The sequence below is a fragment of the Sceloporus occidentalis genome, unplaced genomic scaffold, assembly GCF_023333645.1.
Source record: "Sceloporus occidentalis isolate IW3139 unplaced genomic scaffold, rSceOcc1.0.p SCAF_1, whole genome shotgun sequence".
In the NCBI taxonomy this organism is placed as follows: Eukaryota; Metazoa; Chordata; class Lepidosauria; order Squamata; family Phrynosomatidae; genus Sceloporus; species Sceloporus occidentalis.
Window position 1 is genome coordinate 186,248,171 of NW_028316981.1, and position 23,934 is coordinate 186,272,104.

At 43.0% G+C, this 23,934-nt stretch overlaps 2 protein-coding genes across 6 annotated transcripts in view; both read right to left on the reverse strand.

Annotated features, from left to right (window-relative positions):
- IL27RA (interleukin 27 receptor subunit alpha) overlaps positions 1–11,619 on the reverse strand; it is a 41,020-nt gene extending 29,401 nt beyond the window's left edge. For 4 of the 5 annotated variants that reach the window (XM_089486752.1, XM_089486745.1, XM_089486759.1 and 1 more), the window contains exons 1-4: positions 11,531–11,613; positions 6,773–6,854; positions 3,951–4,083; positions 3,126–3,292 (exon numbers count right to left, since the gene is read on the reverse strand). In XM_089486752.1, the coding sequence (XP_089342878.1) occupies positions 3,126–3,292; positions 3,951–4,083; positions 6,773–6,839 (367 nt within the window). In that variant the 5' untranslated portion in view covers positions 6,840–6,854; positions 11,531–11,613. Of the gene's footprint in view, positions 1–3,125; positions 3,293–3,950; positions 4,084–6,772; positions 6,855–11,530 lie in introns of all 5 variants that reach the window. The other variant, XM_089486772.1, reaches the window with a different exon arrangement.
- Positions 11,620–19,125: 7,506 nt separating this feature from the next.
- On the reverse strand, positions 19,126–23,667 carry RLN3 (relaxin 3). Its single transcript, XM_089509886.1, has 2 exons — positions 23,508–23,667; positions 19,126–20,272 (listed from the first exon to the last, which is right to left on the reverse strand). Exons 1-2 carry the CDS (start codon positions 23,665–23,667, stop codon positions 20,019–20,021), a joined length of 414 nt encoding a protein of 137 aa, XP_089366012.1. The 3' UTR covers positions 19,126–20,018.
- Between the last annotated feature and the right edge of the window lie 267 nt (positions 23,668–23,934).

Sequence of the window (23,934 nt, forward strand, 5' to 3'; positions counted from 1 at the left end):
ATGACTTGGAACAAGACCAGTGTGTCCTGACATTCAACAATAAATCAGTCCCATTCCACCCACAGCAAATCAGGCAAATGCTTTTGGATTATAGCAGGGCAGGGTATGGCTAGCTCTCCAGAAGCTGTTGAACTGTAATTCCCATCAGCGCTAGTCAGCACGGCCAATGGTGAGGGATGATGGAAAGAGAGGCTGGAAAAGTTACTTTTTAGGCTGTAACTTCTCAGTCCTCCAGGAGGATTCTTGGATATGTAATCTCAATAGAGGGGATTGTGGAAATTATAAACCAAAAAGTAATTTCTATACTCCAGATGGTAAGATATAAAGGGTCCAAAAATTGGCACCTTTGAACTGTTGGTGCTGAGGAATCTGGAAACATAATCCAAGCTCATCCCATTCTCAATTGCGCAGGGCAAATACTGAATTTAGACATTCTATATTAGACATTCAACAAGTTACTGGTTCTTATTAACAAAAAGAAGAATGTACAGTTGGCCCTCCTTATCCACGGATATTTTATGCATGGATTCAAGCATCCATGACTTGAAAATATTTTTAAAAAGTTTAAATTCCAAATGGAAAACCTTGATTTGACTTGAGCATTGATGGATTTTGTTATCCACAGGGGATCCTGGAACCAAACCCCAGCAGATAACAAGATCCCACTGTACCTTGCAAATTCTCAAAAAACAGTATGACTTCTAGTAAACTACATTTTCAAATTCTTTCAAAACCCAGAGCCTGGAAACATGTGAAATACAATTTGATGTATTTGTACCATTTCATCTGATTATGGACTTTTGACTTCCATACCTCACACTTGAACATTTTGAAAAAACTAAATGTAGAACTGAACAAAGCAGAAGCAGTACATGTGAGCAAGTTGATGGTGGTGGGAAGGTGTGGTGCATGAAATGGAAGCAACCAGAAGCCAGCCAGATTACTTATCATGACTCATTTAAAAAAAGCAGCATATATTCTGGAGAATTTGATAACTGAAGCTGAAATTCCTAGAATTCCACACTTCATAGCAGGACTGCAGAGAACCCAAGCACAGTTCTCTAAAGCCACATTGTAGCTACTCCCAAGTGGAAAAAGCTACTTCCAAGTGGTAGCTTCTGAGATCCATACCAAAAACTTGTTAAGGAAAATGCAACATGGGATATACAGTGACTGAAATAAAACATGTATGTGAGGAGCCACACAGGTGTAAAAGGTAATGTAATTAGCAAGTCCTAAATGCCAAGGACAGAAATGCAAAGTGAATAATTGAACACACCTGAGAATTGTTAAGTGGACAAGGTGAAATGATGAAATCATTAATTATGGGATGAACCAAGAGAACCAATGAAAATGGATGTACACGCCCACTGGGTGGATACTGACAAGAGTGGGTGGTGTTTTCCAATGACTATAATAATGGCTATGAATCCCAATGTATTGTGTGGGTAGTAGTAGTGGAGGAGTATAGTTGTATTGGAGTTGTATATAGTAGAATAAAGTAGATCTTTTATATAAGACTACTGAGTTGTCTGGTGTCTTGGGTGAAGATACAAGAGCCAGCTGGATCCTGAAGAAGTGGGAAGACTTCTGTGGAAGCAAGAGTGAGAAGGCTTGGAGAGTTTGTCAGGGTCTTCAGCCTATTCTCTGTAACTCTGCTGCTTTAGAGCAAAGCTTTATCCACTGGCCAAAACCGGTCAGCGCCGGTGCGTAACAAGGTGGTGAGTTCGAGCCAGAGGTGAAGAGCTACAACTCCCATCATCCCTGTCAAAACTGTCTTATAACAAGCAGATACAGGGCCTGCTCCAAGTGTCAGTAGGCCATTGGTGAAATATTTACTAGTAGGCCCCTTCCAATATTGTTTTTTTAATCAGTATTTTAAATATTTTCCAGAAACAAATATAGTCAGCAAATAATTCATCTGAGATCCAGTACAATAAGATGTAGTAAGTTTGTGATTCTTAACCACCTAGCCAAACATCTTCAGCTGACACAAAGATCTTTCCAAAAATCAAGATGCAAGGATGGTGTTGGAGGGGGGGGTACTGGTATTTTCATTTACATAACTAATAAACATATACCACCTAGTTCAGAATTCAGAAGGGTATTGGTTATCTCTAAGTAACTGTTACCCTTTCAATTAATTTTTCCATCAGCATGATGGAATTTTTCCATCAGCGTGATTGAAAAAGTGACAGGGCATTTAAGCCTTTCCCATTATACACAATTTCTAGATGGGCTGCCAAACACAAATACACATCAGCTCTTTATCAGAAAGAGACTCATTTGCTTTATGTAAAATAAATACCGGAAATCGATTTTACCTGCTTGTCCAAAAATTCAAGAACAGGCAACAAGACAGTTACTGCCAACAGAGCAGTTTCTATTACTGTGTGAAAATGAATTTAAAGGCCTGATTTCTAGGCTAGATAAATTTGTAATTTCAGTTATTTTTTCTAAAAGTCTAGGGATTAAATTAATCTGAGGAAAAGAATTGGGTATAACCATCCTTGATTCTGACTGGAAAAATATGTACTGTAGTTAAAAATGTTTGACTTCAAATATTAAAGATCAATGTATAAAATTAATAAAACAGTGGTATTTAATCCTGAAAGTGTTTTCTATAGGCTCAGATTGATATTGTTGTCAATAATATGGTGAACTGGCATCTTACCACATAGGTGGAGGTCATACCTATGAGTATTTCATTTCTGGAATTTGGTATTTGCAGAAATCATTACAATTACGTCACAAATAATGTCTCTATCACTAGAATTCAGACTACTACGGTATTTGCAGAATTTACCCTCCAATAATCTATTGCCATGAGCTTACTTGGCTGCAGAAATGGGTGATTTTGAGATACCATTTTATACTTCCCATAATGCTCTGTAGTAAAACTGTAAGCAGGGGCAGAGTGGAAAATGTAAAATTTTGGCTTACAGATCCAACTGTTTAGTATGGGACCTAGGGCAGGCATCAATGCTAAAAAGGCACCAACTCAATCTTGTACCAATACAAAGGAAGAATGAAGTATTTTTAGAATGAGAAGTTATATTAATATTTATTTAGAAGAATGCCTAGTCCCTTTCTTAAAATACTCTGTGCTTAGTATATTGGCTAACCTATATCATCCAGGCTGAGGTTCAGCTTTTTGGATGTTATATTCCCAGCGGCACTCCAAACTTCTATCCAAACACTGTAGTCATCCCCCTGCGTCAGCGTACGTCGTTCAACAATCAACCAATTCTGTTTATTCTGAGACTGCAATGAGTGAGTTTGTCCAGGGTGGCTAGAGAGACAGAGAGATAAAGAAAAAGAAAACAGAAACAAAGAGATAAAAAATAGCAAATAATTCATCTGAGATCCAAACTATGGACTATCTTCATGTTGTGAAGTTAGTTTTGCATTGAATCTGGGCCATCCCTGCCTTAAACACATTTAAAAGACCTATTTTTGCTCCAGATTTTCCAGAAAAAATTAAAGCACTCTGGTGAGTCACTTCTTTTAAGGTCACAATGAAGCGCCAACCCATGTGACTGATGCTCAATGCCTCATTTTCAACCTGAGGGAGTGACTTGTGCAAGTGGTGCAGGGTGCCACAACAGGACTTGTATGTAGATAAGTGCCTTGTGTTGCTCCTGAATGCAGTGGTAAAAGGGGGAATTCAGGGCAGTTTTGGGGCCAGAAGTAACCCTGAGTATGCTGGCAAGTGTCGATCTGCCTTAAAAACTAGGATTTGGAGTGACTGGGAATGGAGAGGGATAGCATGTATCATTAAGTTGTGATTTGCATGACATTTGCATTTGCATTATTTCTTTTTTGGCACATACACAGCCTTGAAAGCTTGGCCTAAGCTATTCTTGTGAATAGCCACTTCCCTTCAGAATCCAACTCCCAAGGTGTATGGTTAAAATACAGGGGCTCACTTGCACCTGTAGCTTGCTTACAATTTTAGGCTCTGGTAGTGGAGAACATGGATAGCATCAGCATGTGGAGGATCGCGAGTAAACCAGCTGCAGTTCATAACATTGCTGGGTATGGACTGGTAGCACTGCAGAACTATGGGGTCATCTGGATCAACTGGGAAGAGACACATATTTTAAAATCAGTACCCAAACCACAGTAAATACAACCATTATATTCTCCAAATCCATGGGAGAGGATCAGGGCTGTCAATATTCACATGCTTCTCTCTCTCTCTCTTTCACTCACTCATTGCAAGAGCTTTGCAGGGTATGCAGGGCTGTAACCTGCTGAAAGCTAAACCTGTATGCTAATTTTCACTTAATGCGTGCATGGCAGAGCTGTGGGTTGAAGGGAATTCAAGCTCTGAACATCAGCCCAGGCCACCACTACCAGCTTCTGGTCCCAGGACATATCATTTGTTGAGAGAGGAGCAATGCACAATGCACCATGAGGATGACATGTAACACACATTAAGCTATATGGCTTAATATCATGTAATGGGTAGGCAACTTAGAGTCCTCTGGATGTTTTGACCTACAACTCACATAGGCCTGTTACAGACAGGCCAAAATAAAGCTGCTTCGAGTCACTTTGGAGGTATGGTATTTCAATGATGCATGAGTCCTAAGAGTCCAAAAGCCACACCAAAGCTGCACTCCAGTCCTTAGGACTGGAGCGTGGCTTCTGTGTGGCTTTTGGACTCTTAGGACGCATGCATCATTGAAATACCATACCTCCAAAGTGACTCGAAGCAGCTTTATTTTGGCCTGTCTGTAACAGGCCATAGTCTCAGCACCATGGCTAGTAGTCCAGAATTGTGGAAGTCACCATCTATATCCTCTGGCGTTTATCAGCTTGCCTATCCCTGATTTTTCCTTTAGAAGAAACAAATCTCCTGGGATAGGCATAATGTGCTAGGCATTGTTTTGGGTTACAGTTTGGGAGATCAAAAAAGGAACCTTTTTCTGGAACCTCCTAAACTAATGCTATCTGGGAGTTGTGGTCCAAAAAACAAACACTTAAACCATTTCCCAACTTCGTCTGCAAAGGACCAATAGAGTTGTACCTTTATCAACCTATCAGTCTGAAGACTTCATAACAAGAACAAATAAAGTTGTTGTAGGAAATATAGACGCCTAAAAATATCATCTGAGGATCTGAAGAAATGATTGTGAATAGGATGAAAGCAAGACTAGGAAATTTTTGGCTTCCAGATGTTCTGGAGGGCAACTGTAGGCCATCCTCAAAGTCTAATATAGATGAATCTGAGGAAGTAGACCAAGTCTATGAAAGCTTATGTTACAACATCTTTTGCTTAGTTAGTCCCAGGTACTACAAGATCCCTTTGCAAACAATCTGAGCGTAAATATCACGATCTCCTTAAGTGTGAATTTCACTGACACTTATCAGAGAGTGTGATTGAAAACAAATTCACAATGAACTGAATTCTGAGATGAAAGCCATTAGAACTAACAACTATTTAAAGTACAGGGTGAGAGCAGGAGATACTTGGCCCTCCAGTTGTTTTTTACTACAACGGTCACAATATCTTACTGTTGGCCATGCTGGGTGGGGCTGATGGGAGTTGGAGGCCAATATATCTGGAGGGTGAAAGGTTCCTCAACTCAAATAAACCTAGGCAAATCTTCTTCACTCCATCTTTCTTCCCTATTCCAACTCTCAGCTGACCAAATTCCAACCCTTCCACAAGTCCATGTTCTCTCCAATTCCCATCTACCCACGTATTTTAACCATCCATAAACAACTTCTCCTGACTGCTTCAAACATAAATTCCAGACATGGTTCATGACACCACAACGAGAAAGAGGAATTAGAGCTAATATGTTCTAAACAAGTCCCTTGATTAATTGCTTTCCCCTTCTCCAGCTATTTGCTCTGAGATATGCTGCAAGCTATTGAGCAAATATTTCCAGTTGCTTTTAAAAACCTTTTTTGAGAGGGGAAGCAACAAGACTCATGCAGCAGCAACTGAGTGCAGCTCTTCTCACACATACCCTGGCTTCCTTTGGTCTTGTGGTTATGCAAGACTGTCTAGTCTCCCTGCCTTCCCCCCTCACCAACTCCGGATGCCAATATTAGCCACAGATTAACAAAGCCCTGAAGGCATTCATGAAATCTGGTGATCATGTAAGCCTTTTTTAAAAAAAGCTATGATGTGGTAGAAGAGAAAGAGACAATTGGACACCTAATGTAAAACTTATGTTATACCACCCATACGTTATTTATTTATGTTTATTGTGGGAAACTACAGAAGGCAAGGTCTGGCTTAAAATATTTTATTCCCTGGGAAGATAGCAAAATGTAAGTTTCTTACCCAATTCCATTTATAATTGCTGATCAGAATGACAACTGAAATTGATTTCAATCCTGGCAAGGAAGCAGAGCGCACTCCTGCAACTGACTGCAGTAGGCTACCTTAGGGCCTGTTGCAGGCCACACAGTTTATGGGGCTTTGTTTTCCAACATCTCACTGTTGCTCTCCAATATCCACTCCCCAAAATCTGTTAGGCTCAGTCTGCCTAATGACAGAACCAGTTCTGCTACTATTCATACACATGGGACCTTTGTACTAAAGTTAAAAAAACAACAACCTTGCATTTCCTTCTAGGACGTGCCAGACAGCCAGAAATGGAATCACTACAATTCACTGGCTCTCACACCCAACCTGGGTAGGAGGTCCAGAAGGAGATGATAGGTTACAACTGCTGGGAGAACCAGGCTGTCGCCACACTGCAAAATTAATTCAATTTGACAGTTTGAAGGAAGTGATGAATGTCCTTACCTTCTTTCAACCCAGAAACCTTTAATGCTAGAAGCAACGTGCATGCCATACTCAGTTTACTTCCCATGGTGCCAGCTATGTCCTGCACGAAAAGACAGAAAAGAGTAGAGCAGAAGATAAAACCAAATAACATTGAATTCCATGCCTCCTAGTTCACCCATACTATAATGATTATCAGGTCTCCAGTCCGAACTAAATTTAACTGAACCTGGTACAAGGAAGTCAATGCAGTGTGGCTGCAAGAACGCTGGATTAGGAGCTAGGTTTGAAATTCTAAGTAATAATGGTAGTCATGATTGTCCTTGGACCAATCTCATCCACTTCACAGGCTATTTTAAGGATAAAACAAGTGGAGGGAAAGACAACCATGTATGCTACTTTTTGAGCAAATATGGGATATGAACAAAAAACAAAACGAATTACTGAGCCAATTATAATACTTTACCATGGTTAGTGTAAACCCTGGTTAGCAAATCCTTAATGGCATTCTCTGAAGATGCCAGCCACAGATGCTGGTGAAATGTCAGGAATAATCTCTTCTAGAACATGGCCACATGGCCTGAAAAACCCACAAAAATCTATGGATGCCAGCCATGAAAGCCTTCGATTTTACTTAATGAGACTGTTCAAAGAATCCTTCCAATTTATTTAGCTAGTTGTAGTCAAGTGATTGGACAAATTATTTTTTGGGTGGGAGGATAAAGCTGGGCTATGCTGGCTTGTGGGGGGGGGTGTCTGGAAGTTGCACCTTTTATAGTTTATTTATCTATTCATTTATTTCATTTGTATATCACATTTCACTCAAGAATGGAGCCCAAGGCACTTCCTAAAGAGAATTAATTTAAAAACACCTTATTATTATTATTATTAAAATTATTTTTAATTTATTTTTTATTAGTCCCCACATTAAACAGTTTAAAATCATTTAAAAGACATACAAAAGTTTTTTTAAAATAAATAAATTAATGACATTCCAATAAGAAGCTTCCCTGTTTACACATTAAAAGCTTGCTTAAACAAAAGAGCATAAGAGAAACAGGGTGGTGTATGGTAGTCATTTGAACATTGGACTATGACTCTGGAGACCAGTCCCTGCTCGATTCCGCACTGAGCCATGGTGAGTCACACACTCTCAGCCTCAGAAAGCCCCATGATAAGCTCACCTTAAGTTCGCCAGCCCATAAATTGGAAATGACTTGAAAACACACTACAACAATGAACAACATTAAACAAAAATATCTTTGCCTGCTGGCAAAAGGAAAGCAGAGAGAGGGCCAGCCTATCCTCCCACAGGTTGCAGCCCCTGTCCTCAGCACTGTGAAACATTAAAAATACTCATTTTTCAGAACCAGAAGTGCAACTCTAGCCAACTGTTCATATGTATGCATTTTTGTACTCTGTGCAGCCCTTGGAGGGTTTTCGGGCAAAAACTAGCCCTGATTCCGACCACAGTTGTCTTGTGTAATGTTCAAGGACAACGTATTTAGAAATCATCCCATATAGCTGTACCACTGAAGAAGGGCAAATGGTTCCAGAAGATGCCTTGCAGTCCTACTGGAGGACTATCAAGGTCTCTTAGTGCAGGAGAAGACAGAAAGGTGCAAGGCAGTAGGAGAGCTGCCTCTTATTAGAGGTCCACCATATCCTCAGCAGTTTGTTGTTTGTTGTTAACTATCCTCCAGTGAGTCCCAAATCATGGTGACCCTATGGATGAGACATCTCCAAGACGCCCATCCTCCACCACTCTGCTCAAGTCTTGTAGATTCATGCTCCTGACCTCCACATAAATGGTAAAATTCAAAGATATAGCCATGTTCGTCTGTAGAATCAGTATCTAGAGAGATCTTGTAGCACCTTTGACACTACGTAACTGAAAGAAAGAAGTTGGCAGCATGACCTTTCATAAAATTTAAGTCTACTTCTTCAGATGCTTTTGATGGCGTGGAAACCAGGGACAGACATATATATATACCATTGGTATGTGAGAATGTAAATTCAAATTCAAAATCTTTTGTGTATGGAAATGAAGTAGCAAATCCAGTTTTAATGATGGTCATTTGTGGATAAAGACATAGCCATTGGCTATGGCAAGACCAGCTTGGCCTTGGAAACTAGCCTGCAGATGGGGAGAACAGATGAGTATAGGATGCCCTCATGAGGATGGGGGCAGATAGTGTTGAAATGTGTGTAGTGGGCCAGGAAACCATTATCCTTGTTTAATCCACTGCTGAGGGACTGTAATTTATGGATTAATTCCAATTCTGCTGTTTGTCTTCCCAATCTATCTTTGTAGTTCTTTTGTTCAAATGGGTTTTAGAACATATTAAGCCTGAACTCTTTCCCTAGAAGCCAGGAAGACTAAAATGAGTCTGTCATACTTTGGCCACATCATGAAAAAGCTTGACTCATTGTAAAAGACAATGATACTAGGAAAGGTGGAGGGATGTAGAAAGGAGACACTGAGAAAAAGAGACTACCTGCTAGATGGCTGGACATAACCCATGGGCCTGAGCCTGCAGAACCTAAGTGGAGGACAAGGGGGCTTGGACAGTTGTCATCCACAGGGTCGCCATCAGCTGAAGTCGACTGGAGGGCAGTTCACAGGGTGGCTAGACATCCTCCTTTTCCAGGACATGTCCTCCATTTCAAACTTCTGCCCAGGAGAAATTTCATTTTGAGCAGGACTAAGAAGCATGAATTTACATTGATATGAGTGTTTTCAGCTTTTATTTTCTAGCATTCTACCTTTTTGTTGAATGCCCTACATTTTGCAATGCCATACCCTCCTCTTCCTCCTCCCTTGGGGGAAGCTGCCTGTGGGATCAGGGTGACCAGACGGCCTCCTTTTCCAGGACTTGTATACCTGTACATTCATGCTTCTTAGTCTTGCTCAAAATGAAATTCCTCCCGGACCAAAGGCTGAAATGGAGGACATGTCCTGGAAAAAGAGGATGTCTGGTCACTCTTGATTGCAGAGGCAGCTTCTCCCATAAGAAGAGGAGGAGGACATTCACTAAAAATGTAGGGCACTACAAAATAAAAGCTAAAAATATTCACATCAATATAAATCCATGCCTCTTAGTCCTGCTCAAAGTGGATGCTGTTTTGGAATTCCTCCAGGATGGAAGGTGGAAATGAAGGACACATCCTGGAAAGGGAGGATGTCTGGTCACTCTAATCCCACAAGGCAATTTCCCCCAGAGGAGGAGGAGGAGGAGGCTACATTACCACAAAAATGTAAGACAATCAAGAAAAAGCTAGGACATTACAACATTTAAAAAAAGTTTAAAACAATCCTGGAAGTGCAAACCCATGCTTCTTAGTCCTGCTCAAAAAGGAGGGTGTTTTGGAATCTCTCCTGGGCAGAAGGCTGAAATGGAGGACATCCATTTCCATTTCCTAGATCAAGAGAAGTAATAGTGCCACTCTATTCTGCTCTGGTCAGGCCCCACCTGGAATATTGGGTCCAGTTCTGGGCACCACAATTCAAAAAGGATGTTGAGAAACTGGAGTGTGTCCAAAGGAGGGCGACTAAAATGATGAAACCATGAATCCCTGTGAGGAACGACTAAGGGATCTGGGGATGTTTAGCCTGGAGAAGAGAAGGTTAAGAGGTGATATGATAGCCCTGTTTAAGTATTTTAAGGGGTGTCACACTGAGGAGGGAGCAAGCTTGTTTTCCACTGCTCCAGAGACTAGGACCCGGAGCAATGGATGCAAGCTGCAGGGAAAGAGATTCCACCTCAACATTAGGAGGAACTTCCTGACAGTAAGGGCTGTTCCACAGTGGAACAAACTCCCTCGGAGTGTAGTGGAGTCTCCTTCTTTGGAGGTCTTTAAACAGAGGCTGGATGGCCATCTGTCGGGGATGCTTTGACTGTGTATTCCTGCATGGCAGAATGGGGTTGGAATGGGTGGGCCTTGGGGTCTCTTCCAACTCTATGATTCTAACTAGAGGAAAAGACATACATTAGGAGGAACATCCTGGCAATAAGAGCTGTTCAACAGTGGAAAACACTCCCTTAGAGTATAGTGGAGTCTCCTTCTTTGGAGACTTTTAAACAGAGGCTGGATGGCCATCTGTCAAGGATGCTTTGACTGTGAGTTCCTGCATGGCAGAATAGGGTTGGGCTGGATGGCCCTTGGGGTCTCTTCCAACTCTAGGATTCTATCTAGATTCCTGCACTACACACTCTCTCTTTTTTAAATTAACCTTTATCAAATTTCTTAAAATACTCAGGCATCTTAAAATCAGAATATATAGATTAAGTGATGCGGATAAGTACGCTGAAAGAACCATTGAATGGATACAGTTTCCAAAGCCGAGGCATTTATAAGAGGCACTTATAAGAGCTTCGAAGCAAAGGAAGACACGTAAATGATTCACAATGTGGAGTGGGGAAAGTTTAGTGCACTACACTCTTATAGTGCTGCTCTTCCAGTTTTGGCATTCTTGGATTTGCAGTTTAAGGAGGAGCATTTAGATTGAGCCAAAGAACTCTTAGGCCTCACTGAACTACAACAAACCCCAGAATGCAACAGCCCAGAGCAGTCAAAGTGGAATAAGAGGGGCATGTGGTCAGATGTCTGGAGAAAGGGGACATCTGGTCACTCTGGTCCCACAAGGCAGCTTCCCCCAAAGGAGGAGGAAGAGGAGGCTATGGGGAGTGGGGGGCTTTTGCTGCTCCTGCTCTTCCTCCTCCTGCCTCCCTGCTTGGTCCTCCTTCCAGAGGGGTCTTCCCTAGCCAGCTTACTCACCTGCCTCCCTCCATCCCTAAGGAGGGCAGGGGATGCAGCCTCCTCTTCACTGCAAGGCCCTTCTCTTGCCTGGAGGAAGAGGAGGAGGCTGAGAGCATAGCCTGCCTGCCTGCTTGCTCTATCTGCCTTCCTTCCCTTCTCACACACCACCACTGACTGGCTCCTCCTGCTCTCTTGTCCCCACCTCCTTGCAGTGACTCAATATCGGCTGCATCCACACTGCAGCCATCGTCTGCTTTGGCCCCGCATTAATTGCCATGGCTCCATGCTGTGGAGTCCTGGGTCTGCAGTTTGCAGTGAAACAATATTGGCTGCATCCACACTGCAGCCATAATCTGGTTTGGCACCACTTTAACTGCTATGGCTCAGTGCAATGGAGTTCTGGAAACTGCAGTTGGCAGTGAAATAATATTGGCTGCATCCGCTCTGCTGAAACAATTCAGTCTGACATAAAAAATTATATAATTACAAATTATAAATAAACAAATAAATATTCAGTCCTGTCCCCCGATATGTCCTACATTTCAGCCTTCTGTCCAAGAGGAATTCTAAAATGGAGGACATTTTGAGCATGACTCAGAAGCATGAACTTATATTTCTATGGGCGGTTTTGACTTTTTTGAGGTCCTACATTTTTCTCAGATGTCCCACATTTGGCACTCCCTTGTCCTCCTTTATGGTTAGGACATCTGGCCATTCTGGACATCACTTTACATGCCATGGCTCTATGCTGTCAAATCCTGGGATCTATAGTTTAATGAGATATTTAACCTTCTCTGTCAGAGAGCACATGGCAGTTAAAACTGGATTATGGCTGCTGGTGCCACAACAAACTACAGTTCCAGAATTCCATAGCATTGAGCCATGGCAGTTAAAAGTGGCGTCAAACAGGATTATTGCTGCTGTGTGGATGCAGCCATTGTTTCGCTGCAAATGACAACTCCCCAAATTCCATAGCATTGAGCAATGACAGCTAAAAATGGCATCAAACCATTTTCCTAGAGAGGTGTTTACTCAGGTTAAAAAAATGTTGTGGTTTTTTTAAATTGTGGTTTCCCCCCCACTTTCATGGGAGTACTGTGCCCTAACCCCAGTGAATGTGGAGGGCCCACAGTATTTTTAAGTGTCCCACAAATCAATTTAATGTTTAGGTAGTGTCCTTGCCTTTCTTTATAGCTTGGAGAATTCACTCAACAGAGACACCTATTAAAATAAAATAAAATAAAATGAACAGTAACTTTATTAAAGAAAATTAAGAAAGAATATTTTATGTAGATTATTTCAGGCTTAATGTGGTTAGATTAAAAACAACAATTGCAGGCTTTTAAAGACTCTCTGCCCCATTCTCTCACTCAGTGGAAATACCAACAAGTCTGATACTTGTGAATGCTTATTTAACAATAATGCAAAAAGTTATTAAACTCATAAATCGCCTGCATTTACTACAATAATACAATTTAAACATCCAGTGGAATAATGAAACTAGATAAACCATCTAGAAAATGATCAGACAGCAAAAATATTGAAAAGTAATCATATGTAACATTGCATTACCATATTGCATTATGGTTATTTTTCAATGTTTTTTGCTGAATGATCATTTTCTAGATGGTTTCATTATTTCCTGGTTAGTCTTTTTTGTCACCTGGGAGTTGATCACATTGGGGCTGATTTTCAACATTGAAGAGAGAGTAAAGCGCATTTAAAGCTTCCCGGAAATGAAGCAGAAATGGCGAGTAATGAAGAGCTAATGATTATCACAGCAATTATGCAAATAAAGTTATATCAGAAATGCTGAAATCCCCAAAGTAAAAAAATGTGTGTTAGTGCTTCTTTGTGACTACTTTAATGGCAGTTTTTGTGCGACGTTGTGTGAAATTGTTACGCATAATTATGCGATTTGTCCAGGATATTAATGGAATAAACCCCCGATCTCCTTCATATGATAAACTCCTCAGTTGTGTGTATAAGGGTATATTGCCCTATATTTCCCTTTTAGTCTGACTTAATCACATCCCCTCTGGACTAACTGAACTGAACTCTCCTGTGAGAATCCTTATCTAATCTTAATGGAAACTCTCTGGCTGCATCCATACCACAGAAATAATCTGCTTTGACACCACTTTAACTGCCGTGGCTCAATGCTATGGAATTCTGAGAATTGTAGCTTGTGGCTTCCAAGATCAGATGGGATCAGAGGCCTTCAGAGTATTTAGGCTGGAGGGGGAAGCCAAGCCTATGGCCATCAAGTCCAGAGTTTAAAATTGCAAGACTGGAGCATATTTCTTGTTCCCATGCCTTTTACATCATGGGTGCAATGGGCAAGAATTGATAGTTGGACATTGGGCAGCATGGGTGCTCCTATCGTTTCCTTTGCTGGAAATTAAGAAGGAACTGAAGAGTGATTTTGACAGTGGAAACCTCCTATGGGTAATGCAATAACATGCTCACTTTTTCCTACTCTTCTGGCAGCAAATTCACTTGCCTCCTTTCCCTCTAATAGTGTATTGAATGCTTTGAGGAAGGGGGGGGGGGGAACCTTAAAACCTCAGCTATATTCCTGCACCCAGTGAATCCGATTGACCTCAGCAGAGTTTCCATCTAAGTAGACAAGTGCATCTACACTGTAGAAATAATGCAGTTTGACACTAATTTAAGTGTTTTGGATACAACCTATGGATTCCTAGGATTTGTCGTTTTACAGAGTCTTTAGCCTTCTCTGCCAAAGAGTGCTGGCCACAAATCCTTGATTTCTGTAGGATAGAGCCATGGCAGTTGGTGTCAAACTGCATTATTTCTGCAATGTAATGGAGCCAAAGACAGGATTGCACTATCTCTTGGAAGACTGCTCACATCTAAAATGGTTGTTGGCCTTAGTGGCCATCTCCACATTGTGGAAATAGTGAACTGCAGGATAAGGAGCCCTAAGTGACATGGCCATACTTGGCCAATATTGCCCCTATATGGGTGTGTATGCCTTATAGTAAGTCGGCAACAGTTTGACTAAAGCAGTGCTTCTCAATTATTTTCTGTCATGCCCCCCCCCCCCCCAGGAAGAAGGAAACATTTCGCGCCCCCTGCACGACTGTAAATAGTATCATTTGTATATAAAATTGTTATAAGTACACCTCTGCATAACACTGTATCCTGAGCCTCGCGCCCCCCTTTACGGAGCCTCGCGCCCCCCCCTGGGGGGCCCACCCCACTATTTGAGAAGTACTGGTGCCTGAAGTGGAAACTACAAGCAGAACTTCTCTGCCTTCCCCACCACTAATACGTTGTTGCTATCATTTCATAGATCATTTCAGTTGGGCATGCACAAAACAATGTATGTAGTGTGGATTGCACCCCATTTTTAAAATAAATAATAAAATAAATAAATAAAACTTTTATTTATATACCGCCCTTCCATCGATCAGGGCGGTGGACAACATAATAAAACAATACATACATTGAACAAGTTAAAAACATCATAAAAACCCCGGGTCAGCCGTCCATCTTGCCGTCAACATAGAGAGGGAGGCCATCCAGGACTTCACTCGGGGAATGCAGTTCGAAATAGAAGGGTTTTTAGGTCCCTTCTAAACTGAGCCAGGGAGGTGGCTGAGCGGAGCTCTGTGGGCAGCGTGTTCCAAAGGGTCGGGGCAACGATGGAATATGTCCTCCTCGTTGTAGAGGAGAGTTTGGCCCCCGGAACCCTAAGTAATTGCTGCCCAGAAGTTCTGAGGGTGCGGGGCGGAATGTATGGGGAGAGGCGGTCCTTCAGGTATCCTGGGCCCAAGCCATGTAGGGCTTTATAGGTAATCACCAACACCTTGTACTGTGCCCGGAAGCGAATAGGCAGCCAGTGCAGATCTTTAAGCACCGGTGTAATATGGCTGGTCCTGGAAGTACCAGTGACCAGCCTGGCCGCCATATTCTGTACCAGCTGTAGCTTCCGGGTATGATACAAGGGTTGCCCCATGTAGAGCGCATTGCAGAAATCCAATCTAGAGGTTACCAGAGCATGTACCACCGTTTCAAGGTCCCTCTGGGCCAGGTATGGGCGCAGCTGGCGAATAAGCCGAAGCTGATAACAGGTGTTCTTGACCGTCGCATTCACCTGAGATGTAAGGTGAAGCGACGAATCAAGAAGCACCCCCAGACTGCGCACGGAGTCCTTCACAGGAAGCGTGATCCCGTTCAGGACAGGTGGAACCACCGCCATTCCTGGGCCAGGGGAACCTATCACGAGTACCTCCGTTTTCTCTGGATTCAGGCTGAGTCGGGTTTTCCTCATCCAGCCCATTACTGACTCCAGGCATGCCACGAGAGGAGAGACGCCATCCTCGGTCACTGCATCAGTCGGAGACATAGAGAAGACTATTTGGGTGTCATCAGCGTACTGATAACCCCGCGCCCCATGTCTCCGGATGATCTCTCCCAGCAGTTTCATGTAAATGTTAAATAGCATGGGAGACAGAATGGCTCCTTGAGGGACCCCAGTTGTGAGGGCCCTCTTATCGGAGCACACGTCTCCCAGCTGCACCATCTGGAACCTCCCGGAGAGGTAGGAACGGAACCACTGGAGCGCAGTGCCCCCGATTCCCACCTCAGCCAGGCGCTCCAGAAGGATACCATGGTCTATGGTATCGAAAGCCGCTGAGATGTCCAAGAGCACCAACAGGGACACGCTTCCCCTGTCGATGCCCAGACGGAGATCATCGACCAAGGCGACCATGGCCGTCTCAACCCCGTAACCCGCCCGAAAGCCAGTTTGAAATGGGTCCAGATAATCCGTTTCATCCAAGACCGACTGAAGCTGGATTGCAACCGCTCTCTCGATCACCTTCCCCAAAAATGGCAGCAGCGAGACTGGCCGATAATTATTGTGTACCAGGGGGTCGAGGGAGGGCTTTTTTAACAAAGGTTTTACAATGGCCAATTTTAACTCAGATGGAAATTGCCCTTCCCTCAAGGATGTATTAATAATCCGGCGCAGCAACAAAGTTACTGCCGGTCCCCCCTGCGCTGCTAACCATGAGGGACAAGGGTCGAGAGAGCAGGTTGTCTTCCGAACGCTTCCGAGGATCTTGTCCACATCATCGGTACTTACCAACTCAAACTGATCCAGTTTAATGGAGTCCATGGAGGCTCTGGATGCCTCTACCCTAGGTTCTGCTCCAATGCCAGCGTTAAGACCTTCGCTTATCTGAGAGGTTTTATCCGCGAAGAAGTTGTTAAATTGGTCACAGCAGGCCTTAGAAGGTTCAAGGATCTGGTTCGGGGCGGGAGGGAGCTGAGTTTTTCAGATTGTTATCTGCACTTTTGCCCTTCTGTATGTCTGTCTCACTTTTCATCACTGTTCAGAATCACTCCAGATGTAATCACCAAAGCTTGATGGGCTAATAATTTTAGGTCAACCCTGCTTAATCTGGTGCCCTCCAGATGTACTGGGCTACAACTCCCCATCTCCTGAAACAATGGAGATTGTAGTCTGGTACCTCTGGAGGGCACCATTTTGGGGAAGGCTGGCTAGGACAGGTAGACTCCAGATTGGGATGGGATGGGGGCTGTGAAATTTGAACATTAAATAATGGGGTCTTTAAATATAAGATCTTCAGAAGCGTACCTTGAAGGAGAGTGGAGTCTTAACAAAAATGTTACACACAAATGTAGGTAATAAAAGTCTGGTGTCTCACTTCTTTATTGCAAAGCAACGTGGGATGGGGCAAATTTGTAATGAAAAAATGTAGAGTGTGGGGAGGTGGTGCTTAGATTTGCCTAACCACCACTTTTTTCACTGATGATCACCTCACCATTTTCTCAGAGCTGTGTATCAATGACAAAGCTGCTTTTCTAACCTGTAGGGTTACAAAATAGACTTGTGATGTCAGCATCTGGGTTCTTAGAGCGGGGAAAAGCCCAGTCCTTGTAGATTTACAGTGAAGTAGTAGTCCACCTAGCTTTGATTTGTGTAGAGCTTAACAGACCTTAGCTTTGCAAAATCTACTTTGTTTTTAACTGATATACTGAGACCTACCAACGGGAGTCAGGTACAAAAATGTATAGTACTGTACACTAAAATTATAATAAAATATACTCTGGGGAGGTCACAATCCTTCAGCACGATTCCTAGCTATTTCAACATTTCTTCTTTTCAGTGGTATAATTTAGAGCAGGATTTTGAACTGTGCAGCCACAGGCAGTCCTTTGGAGGGTCTAATATGGGTCTTGGGAGCCACTTTCATTCCCCCAAAGACCCTGGCATCCCCCAGTTTTTCACCTTTAAATAAATAAAACACCCTCTAAGGAGGCATACCATGCTCCTTCTCTGCCCAAATTAAAAAAACAAAAAACACCTTCAAAACAGACTAGGAAGTGACCAGAAATGACACATTGTCACATCCAGTTGCCCAAAATGGCACGTGGGACAACACTCAGTGACCTTCCAAAGCACCAGAGAAGCCAAAAACTGGGTACCCAGCTCCTCCATGTTCTGAGCATGCCCAATGCTGATTTAAGGAAACTGTAGATTACGGTTTTGGAAATTGGACTATGACTCTGGAGACCAGGGTTTGAATTCCAGCTCAGCCATGTAAACCCACTGGGTGGTCTTAGGCAAGTCATGCACTCTCAGCCTCAGAGGATGGCAATGGCAAGCCCCCGTTGAAGAAACCTGCCAAGAAAACCCAATGATAGTTTCCACTTTATGGTTGCCATAAGTCACACAGAGCAACAACTTAGGGGGAAAATAGTAATTTTCTTGCTGGGTTTTAAGTGGGTCAGAAGGCCTTGCTGATCTATTGCAAATCATCCAGAGACTAACCATTAGAGCCAGATCTACCTGCTGCCCACACCTGGAACAGAATATTCAGATTCTAAGCATCTCTCTTCTATGTAGCCCAGGAGCAGAAAGCATGGAGATGTAGGTGCTAAACTTCAACATTTTTTTTGGAATTGAGAGGATAAATGTATATAGAAAATCTACAGTCCTGTTTTGGGAATGTTTTTTTTTATAGAGGCAGGCGAAGACAAACCCTTCTGAACAAATTTGGCCAAGGAAACCCCATGAAAGAGTCACTTTTGTTGTTGTGTGCCTTCAAATTGTTTCTGACTTAGGGTTCTGGCAACCCTAAGATGAATCTATCATGGGGTTTTCTTGGCCAGATTTGTTCAGAGGAGGTTTGCCATTGCCTTCTCCAAAGGCTGAGAGCATGTGACTTGTCCAAGGTCACCCAATGGGCTTCCATGGCCTAGGGACACCATAAGTCAGAAACGATTTGAAGGCACACTACCACAACATCAACACAATAAACTCACTTTGAGGGTGCACTCTTATCCCCTTGTAGCCCCAAGTCAATAAATGTCATCTCATGATTTTTGTTTCATTTCATTTTTTTTAATTTCAGCATTGATACATGGTCAGTCTCAAAGAAATCAGACATTGTCCTCCAGCAGGAACAAATTCATGAACAGAGAAGCAACAACACAAATGCTGTTGTTTGCAGTACCTCCTCTGGATCAAGTCAAAGCACAACATTGCTTATATAAGAGAAAATAGGAGACTCACACCCCCCCCCCCCCCCGCAAGTTCATAATGTTTCCCTATCTTTCATTTTGGCACCCCAGCTGGGGGAGGTTCCTTGGTCCTCTTGCAAGCAGGGACATGTGCTACAAAAAATTGGCCCATGAACCCATGGCTTAATGGCTCTAGGAAAAGAAACCTATATTTGCCAACAGTAGTGATGATGGGCGGACATTAACAACAACAACAAGAACATTTATTTACAATGGCTTTTTCACGTAAGGGCAGAACACCAGACATATAGAATCAAGGAGTATGGTGACATATATATTGTATGGTGACAGAGAGAACAGGAGGCTGGGAGATATACATCTGTCCACAAATGGTAATTGGGACATCACTGTATTGAAATATTGTGCAAAGAGGTACAAGGAACTTCTGCTGTGCAGCTTGCTGTGAACAAGTGTAACTGACTGTGCTGAGAGGGGAAATGTATTGGAATTACTTCTAGCTTGCTGAAAGGAGTGGATGAGCAGATAGAGAGGTTTCTTTGCCAGCTGTGCTTACATTTGACTGTCTTACATATGATCATCGATGATCACAGACTTTTAAAAGGGGAAGATGAGAATATTGCCCCCAGATAAGAATTCTGCTTCCTCCCAAATGAAATGTTTCTTCAGTCCCCAAATTTATAGCATGGCAGAGAGTGACGTTGAGAAATCGTTTGCACCTAGTATACCTGGTTTTGTTGTCTTCTCATTTCCTTGGGTCACTTTGTCTGTCCCTTTGCTTTGGATACCTAAACTGTATTCCTAAGTGCTCAACTGAAGTTTTAAGTTGACACAATGCTAGAAATTTGGGGGGGAAGAAATAAAATTTCATTTGCAGGGACAAAGTTCTAATTTGGGAGGGACAATGCTCTCATTTTGCTGCCCCTTCCCCATAAATATATATATAAACAAACAAACACAAACTGCTGTTCTAGCACAGGGAGCTGATTTCACTCTTGCTGCAGCCCCACTTACAGCAGGCATTGCTCAGTCCAGCCATAACATCTCGAGATCCACGATCCAAAGCCCAGATTTCTTCTGGGGAACTGCGGCTCTGACCCCGCCAACCTCCATAATAGTCAGATGGCTCCTTTGGCGGGCTATGGACAGGGTCCCATTCATTGGAGGATGAAGTTGCTATGAAGGTTTCTGCGGAATTTCCTCCAGGGAGGGCACTAAGGTCTCCTGCAATTAGAAAGCAAAATGGAAAATAATGAGGAGTGGGGGCAGTAGCCTTGGCTCAGCAACCTGGCAGTGATGTTGATGAGAAGTTGACATCTCAAAACTGTGTATATGTATGTGTGACAGAAAATCCATCTTCTCACAGGATAAGTCATTAATAGGAAGGCCTTCAACAAGCTTACATATTTTATGTGACCTTCAAGTTACTTGTTGATTTATGGTAACTCCAGATCCCCCTGCGGATAGCAAAAATCATGGGACCTCAAGTCCTATGGTAACAATGGTGACACGCATGCACATGGCCACTCCCCCAGGGCTGCATGCATGTGCAGCCATTGAAATCAATGGGGTTTGCCATCCGCAGATGCTCAGATCCCCATATGACAAGCCCACAGTTGGGGCGGGGGAGCTGTACTTTCAGATGGGACTTTAGCGCACCGCTTTCAGTGCCCGACTTATCTCTTCCGAATTGAGCCAAATTCGGAAGTTAGGCTGATTTTGTCACACTGACTTTCTCCTCAAAATGGCTTCCCATTGCCTCCAATGTTGAATTCAGGCCCCTTAAGTTGCTTTGGCAGCCATTTTTCCCCCAATTACAAAACTTCCAATTCAGCTCAAATTGAGAAGAAGTAAGTTGAGCACCAGAGGTGGTGCAATAATGTCTTGTCTGAAAGTACAGTGCGCCTGCCCCAACTGTGGGAATGCAGTTTGTGGATCTGAGCATCTGTGGATGTCAAGCCCATTGATTTCAATGGCTGCATGTGCATGCAGCTCTGGGAGAGTGGCCATGTGCATGTGTACCAACATTGATTACCACAGGGCTTGAGGTCCCATGGTTTTTGCTATCCGCAGGGGGGTCATTTTCAATGACTAAGGAGTAATACAGACGGGCAGCTGGACACCACCCCTTTCTGCTCCAGATCGGTGCCATGGCAGCTGCACAGTGCAGCATCAATCCACTCCCTCTTGGGAGCAAAAAGAAGCCTCTCCAGGCAGCTTCCTGGAAGGGGAACCATAGGCGTGCTGGCACAACCTGATAACACCCCTTCCACATAGCACCATTTTGGTGCTGTGCCACCTGGGTGTCATCATGGTGTGCACCATATGGGCGGCCGCGTGCCATCATGCCACCCAGGCGGCACAACAAAGGCTTTGAGCGTGTGAATGCTCAGCTTTAGATGAACCCTAGTGCATGTACAGGCCAGCACAAAGTGCCAGTCTGTATATCCCCTAAGAGTCTATATTGCCCAGCATAACATAACCATTTTGCAGATGCAACTCCACTACTGCTCTCTACTCACCATCCCCAGAACTTATGATGCTGCAGCAGCCCACATTAACAACCATTCCATGACTGGTGGAAAGCCAGGAAAAATTGGACAAGCTACACGATGGCATCTTCTTCTGGGATCCACCCAAGAGCCTTATTGCACTATTAAACCCAGACGGCAAATGAACAGATGTTTGCTTTTCTCTCTCTCTCCACATGACTCTCATTCTCTTCAGGTTGTAAAAGCAGCATTTTTGCCAAATGGTTTATTTCAGCTTGGCAAATGGGACACTTTTACAACACTTTTATGACCCTCTCCCATGGTTTTTACAACTAGAAGAGAATGAAGGGAAAAAAAGAAAAAGATTGATATGGAGGAAGAGCAAGGGAAGAGACGAGGGATAATATGGAAGGAGTTAGAAATGAGGAAGACGGTACGGATAATGGAGAAGGAATGTGCTAAGTAAATGAGTAAAGAAGTGTTCATAGTTATACCCAAAGCAAAAATGTGATAGGAAAGGGCGGGGGGGGGGATGGTGAGAAGTAGAATTTGAAGGTCTAGATAGTGGGAGATGAAAAGAGGAGAAAACGGAAGGAAATAAGGCAATATGATAATAGTTTGGCTTAGACTAAAATAATGCATTGATATGCGTAATATTGGATACAAATATAATAATGATATAATGATGTACAGAGGAGTTCTTTCATATGCTATACAGTTAGCTCTTACATTAGTATATAATTTTTTCAACCCTTAATTTGTTTTATCTTAAGGTAGAGTTGTTAATTCTGTATAGTTACATAATGATGTAGAAGAATTATCCTTCATTTACCTTAGTTATTTCATATGTAATCTTTTGTTTTGTTGTATGGATGTTTTGTATGTATGATTTATAAATATTTAATTTTAAAAATACAGTAAAAATAGCTCAATGCTTTTGAACCTCCTACATTCTTTTCACCATGGAAAGGCCATTCAGGGGCCTACTGCCGCAGACTGAGGAATGGGGGCAAGGCTTTTGTCATTGTGGAAGATGGAAGACCACCAACCTCTACTACATCCAAAACAATGAGACAGGCACAGGTGTAAGGTGAGCTTAGGGTTGTGTATGTGTGGTGTAGTCATTTGTGTATTGAACTACAACTCTGGAGATCAGGGTTCAATTCCCACTGGGTGACCATTGGCAAATCATATGCTTTCAGCTTCAGAGGAAGGCAATGGCAAACCTCCTTGCCAAGAAAACCCCATGATAGGCTTGCCTTAGGGTTGCCATAAGTCAGAAATGATTTGAAGGCACACAACAACAACAACAACAACAACATGTCACTAACAGAATGATGGTCAACATATTAGAATTCCCATTGGGACAGGAAAAAAATCTGGGTGAGTATTAAAACAAACCACAGGAGAACACTTTTGTTTCAAAGGCAATCTCTGCTGTTGGCATACCGGGCTTCACATTATGAGCCTTGTTGTGCAATGTGCAATTGTATGCATGGTGCACATCGTGCAGCTGCTATTTGCAACGTGCTATTGCAGTGTGCTGCTGAAACATACAAAATGATTTCATAATTACAATGCGCAACCACAATGTGAAATATTGCTGTATGCACAACTCTGCTTCCACTGCTGTCAGCAGAATATGTCTATTATGCTGTGGCAAATAATTTGCTGTACATGCATAAGTCACTGATGGGATGCTGGTCAGTAACTTACACATGTGCAGGTCGCTGACAGGATTCTGGTCAGTAACTGCATCACCTGGGCCTTAAGGTTCCTGTCTTCTTTAACTACTTAGCTAGAGAAGAGCCTGGAAAGGTTACATTTTTGGATAATAATTTCTAGAGACCCCTGGCCAACATGACTGAACTGTGGGGGGATTCTGGGATTTATAGTCCAAATAGGTAATTCTCTAGGCTCTGGACTAGACCCAGCTTCCCAACCACTCCCTTGCACATGCCACTCACCTGCCCGTCTCCAGCGGGATCCTCCACAGGTGAAGATGACTGCCCGGATGAACTCTCTGCCACACAGTTTCACACCATATGGGGGTGTCCTAGCCTCACTCTCCAGCCTCATCTCAAAGAGCAGCACCCCCAGTGCCAGAGCCAAGAAAACCTTGTGCATGGCTGGGCACAGACAGGATTGGAAGGGAAACTTCTGCAACCACACAGCTCCTGTTAGCCTGTCTGCTGCTTCACCTCATGAGCCTTCTTTATACTACCCCGATGTACGCACAAGGTAGCCAAGGATGTCCTTCCCCAATATCTACCCAATTATCAGCAGAGAATAGGTGAAGACCTTTCTTGGACACCAGGGATGGGGGTGGAGGAGGATCTGCCGTCAACTGTGCCAACCAGGCAGTGATAACCTTTTCTTTGTTATCAGCTTGGT

Coding starts and splice junctions, on each gene's coding strand:
- RLN3 (XM_089509886.1), bottom strand. CDS start 23,667: ATGCACAAGGTTTTCTTGGCTCTGGCACTGGGGGTGCTGCTCTTTGAG. Junction 20,273..23,507: donor ATCCCGCTGGAGACGGGCAG/GTGAGTGGCATG, acceptor TTCTAATTGCAG/GAGACCTTAGTGCCCTCCCT.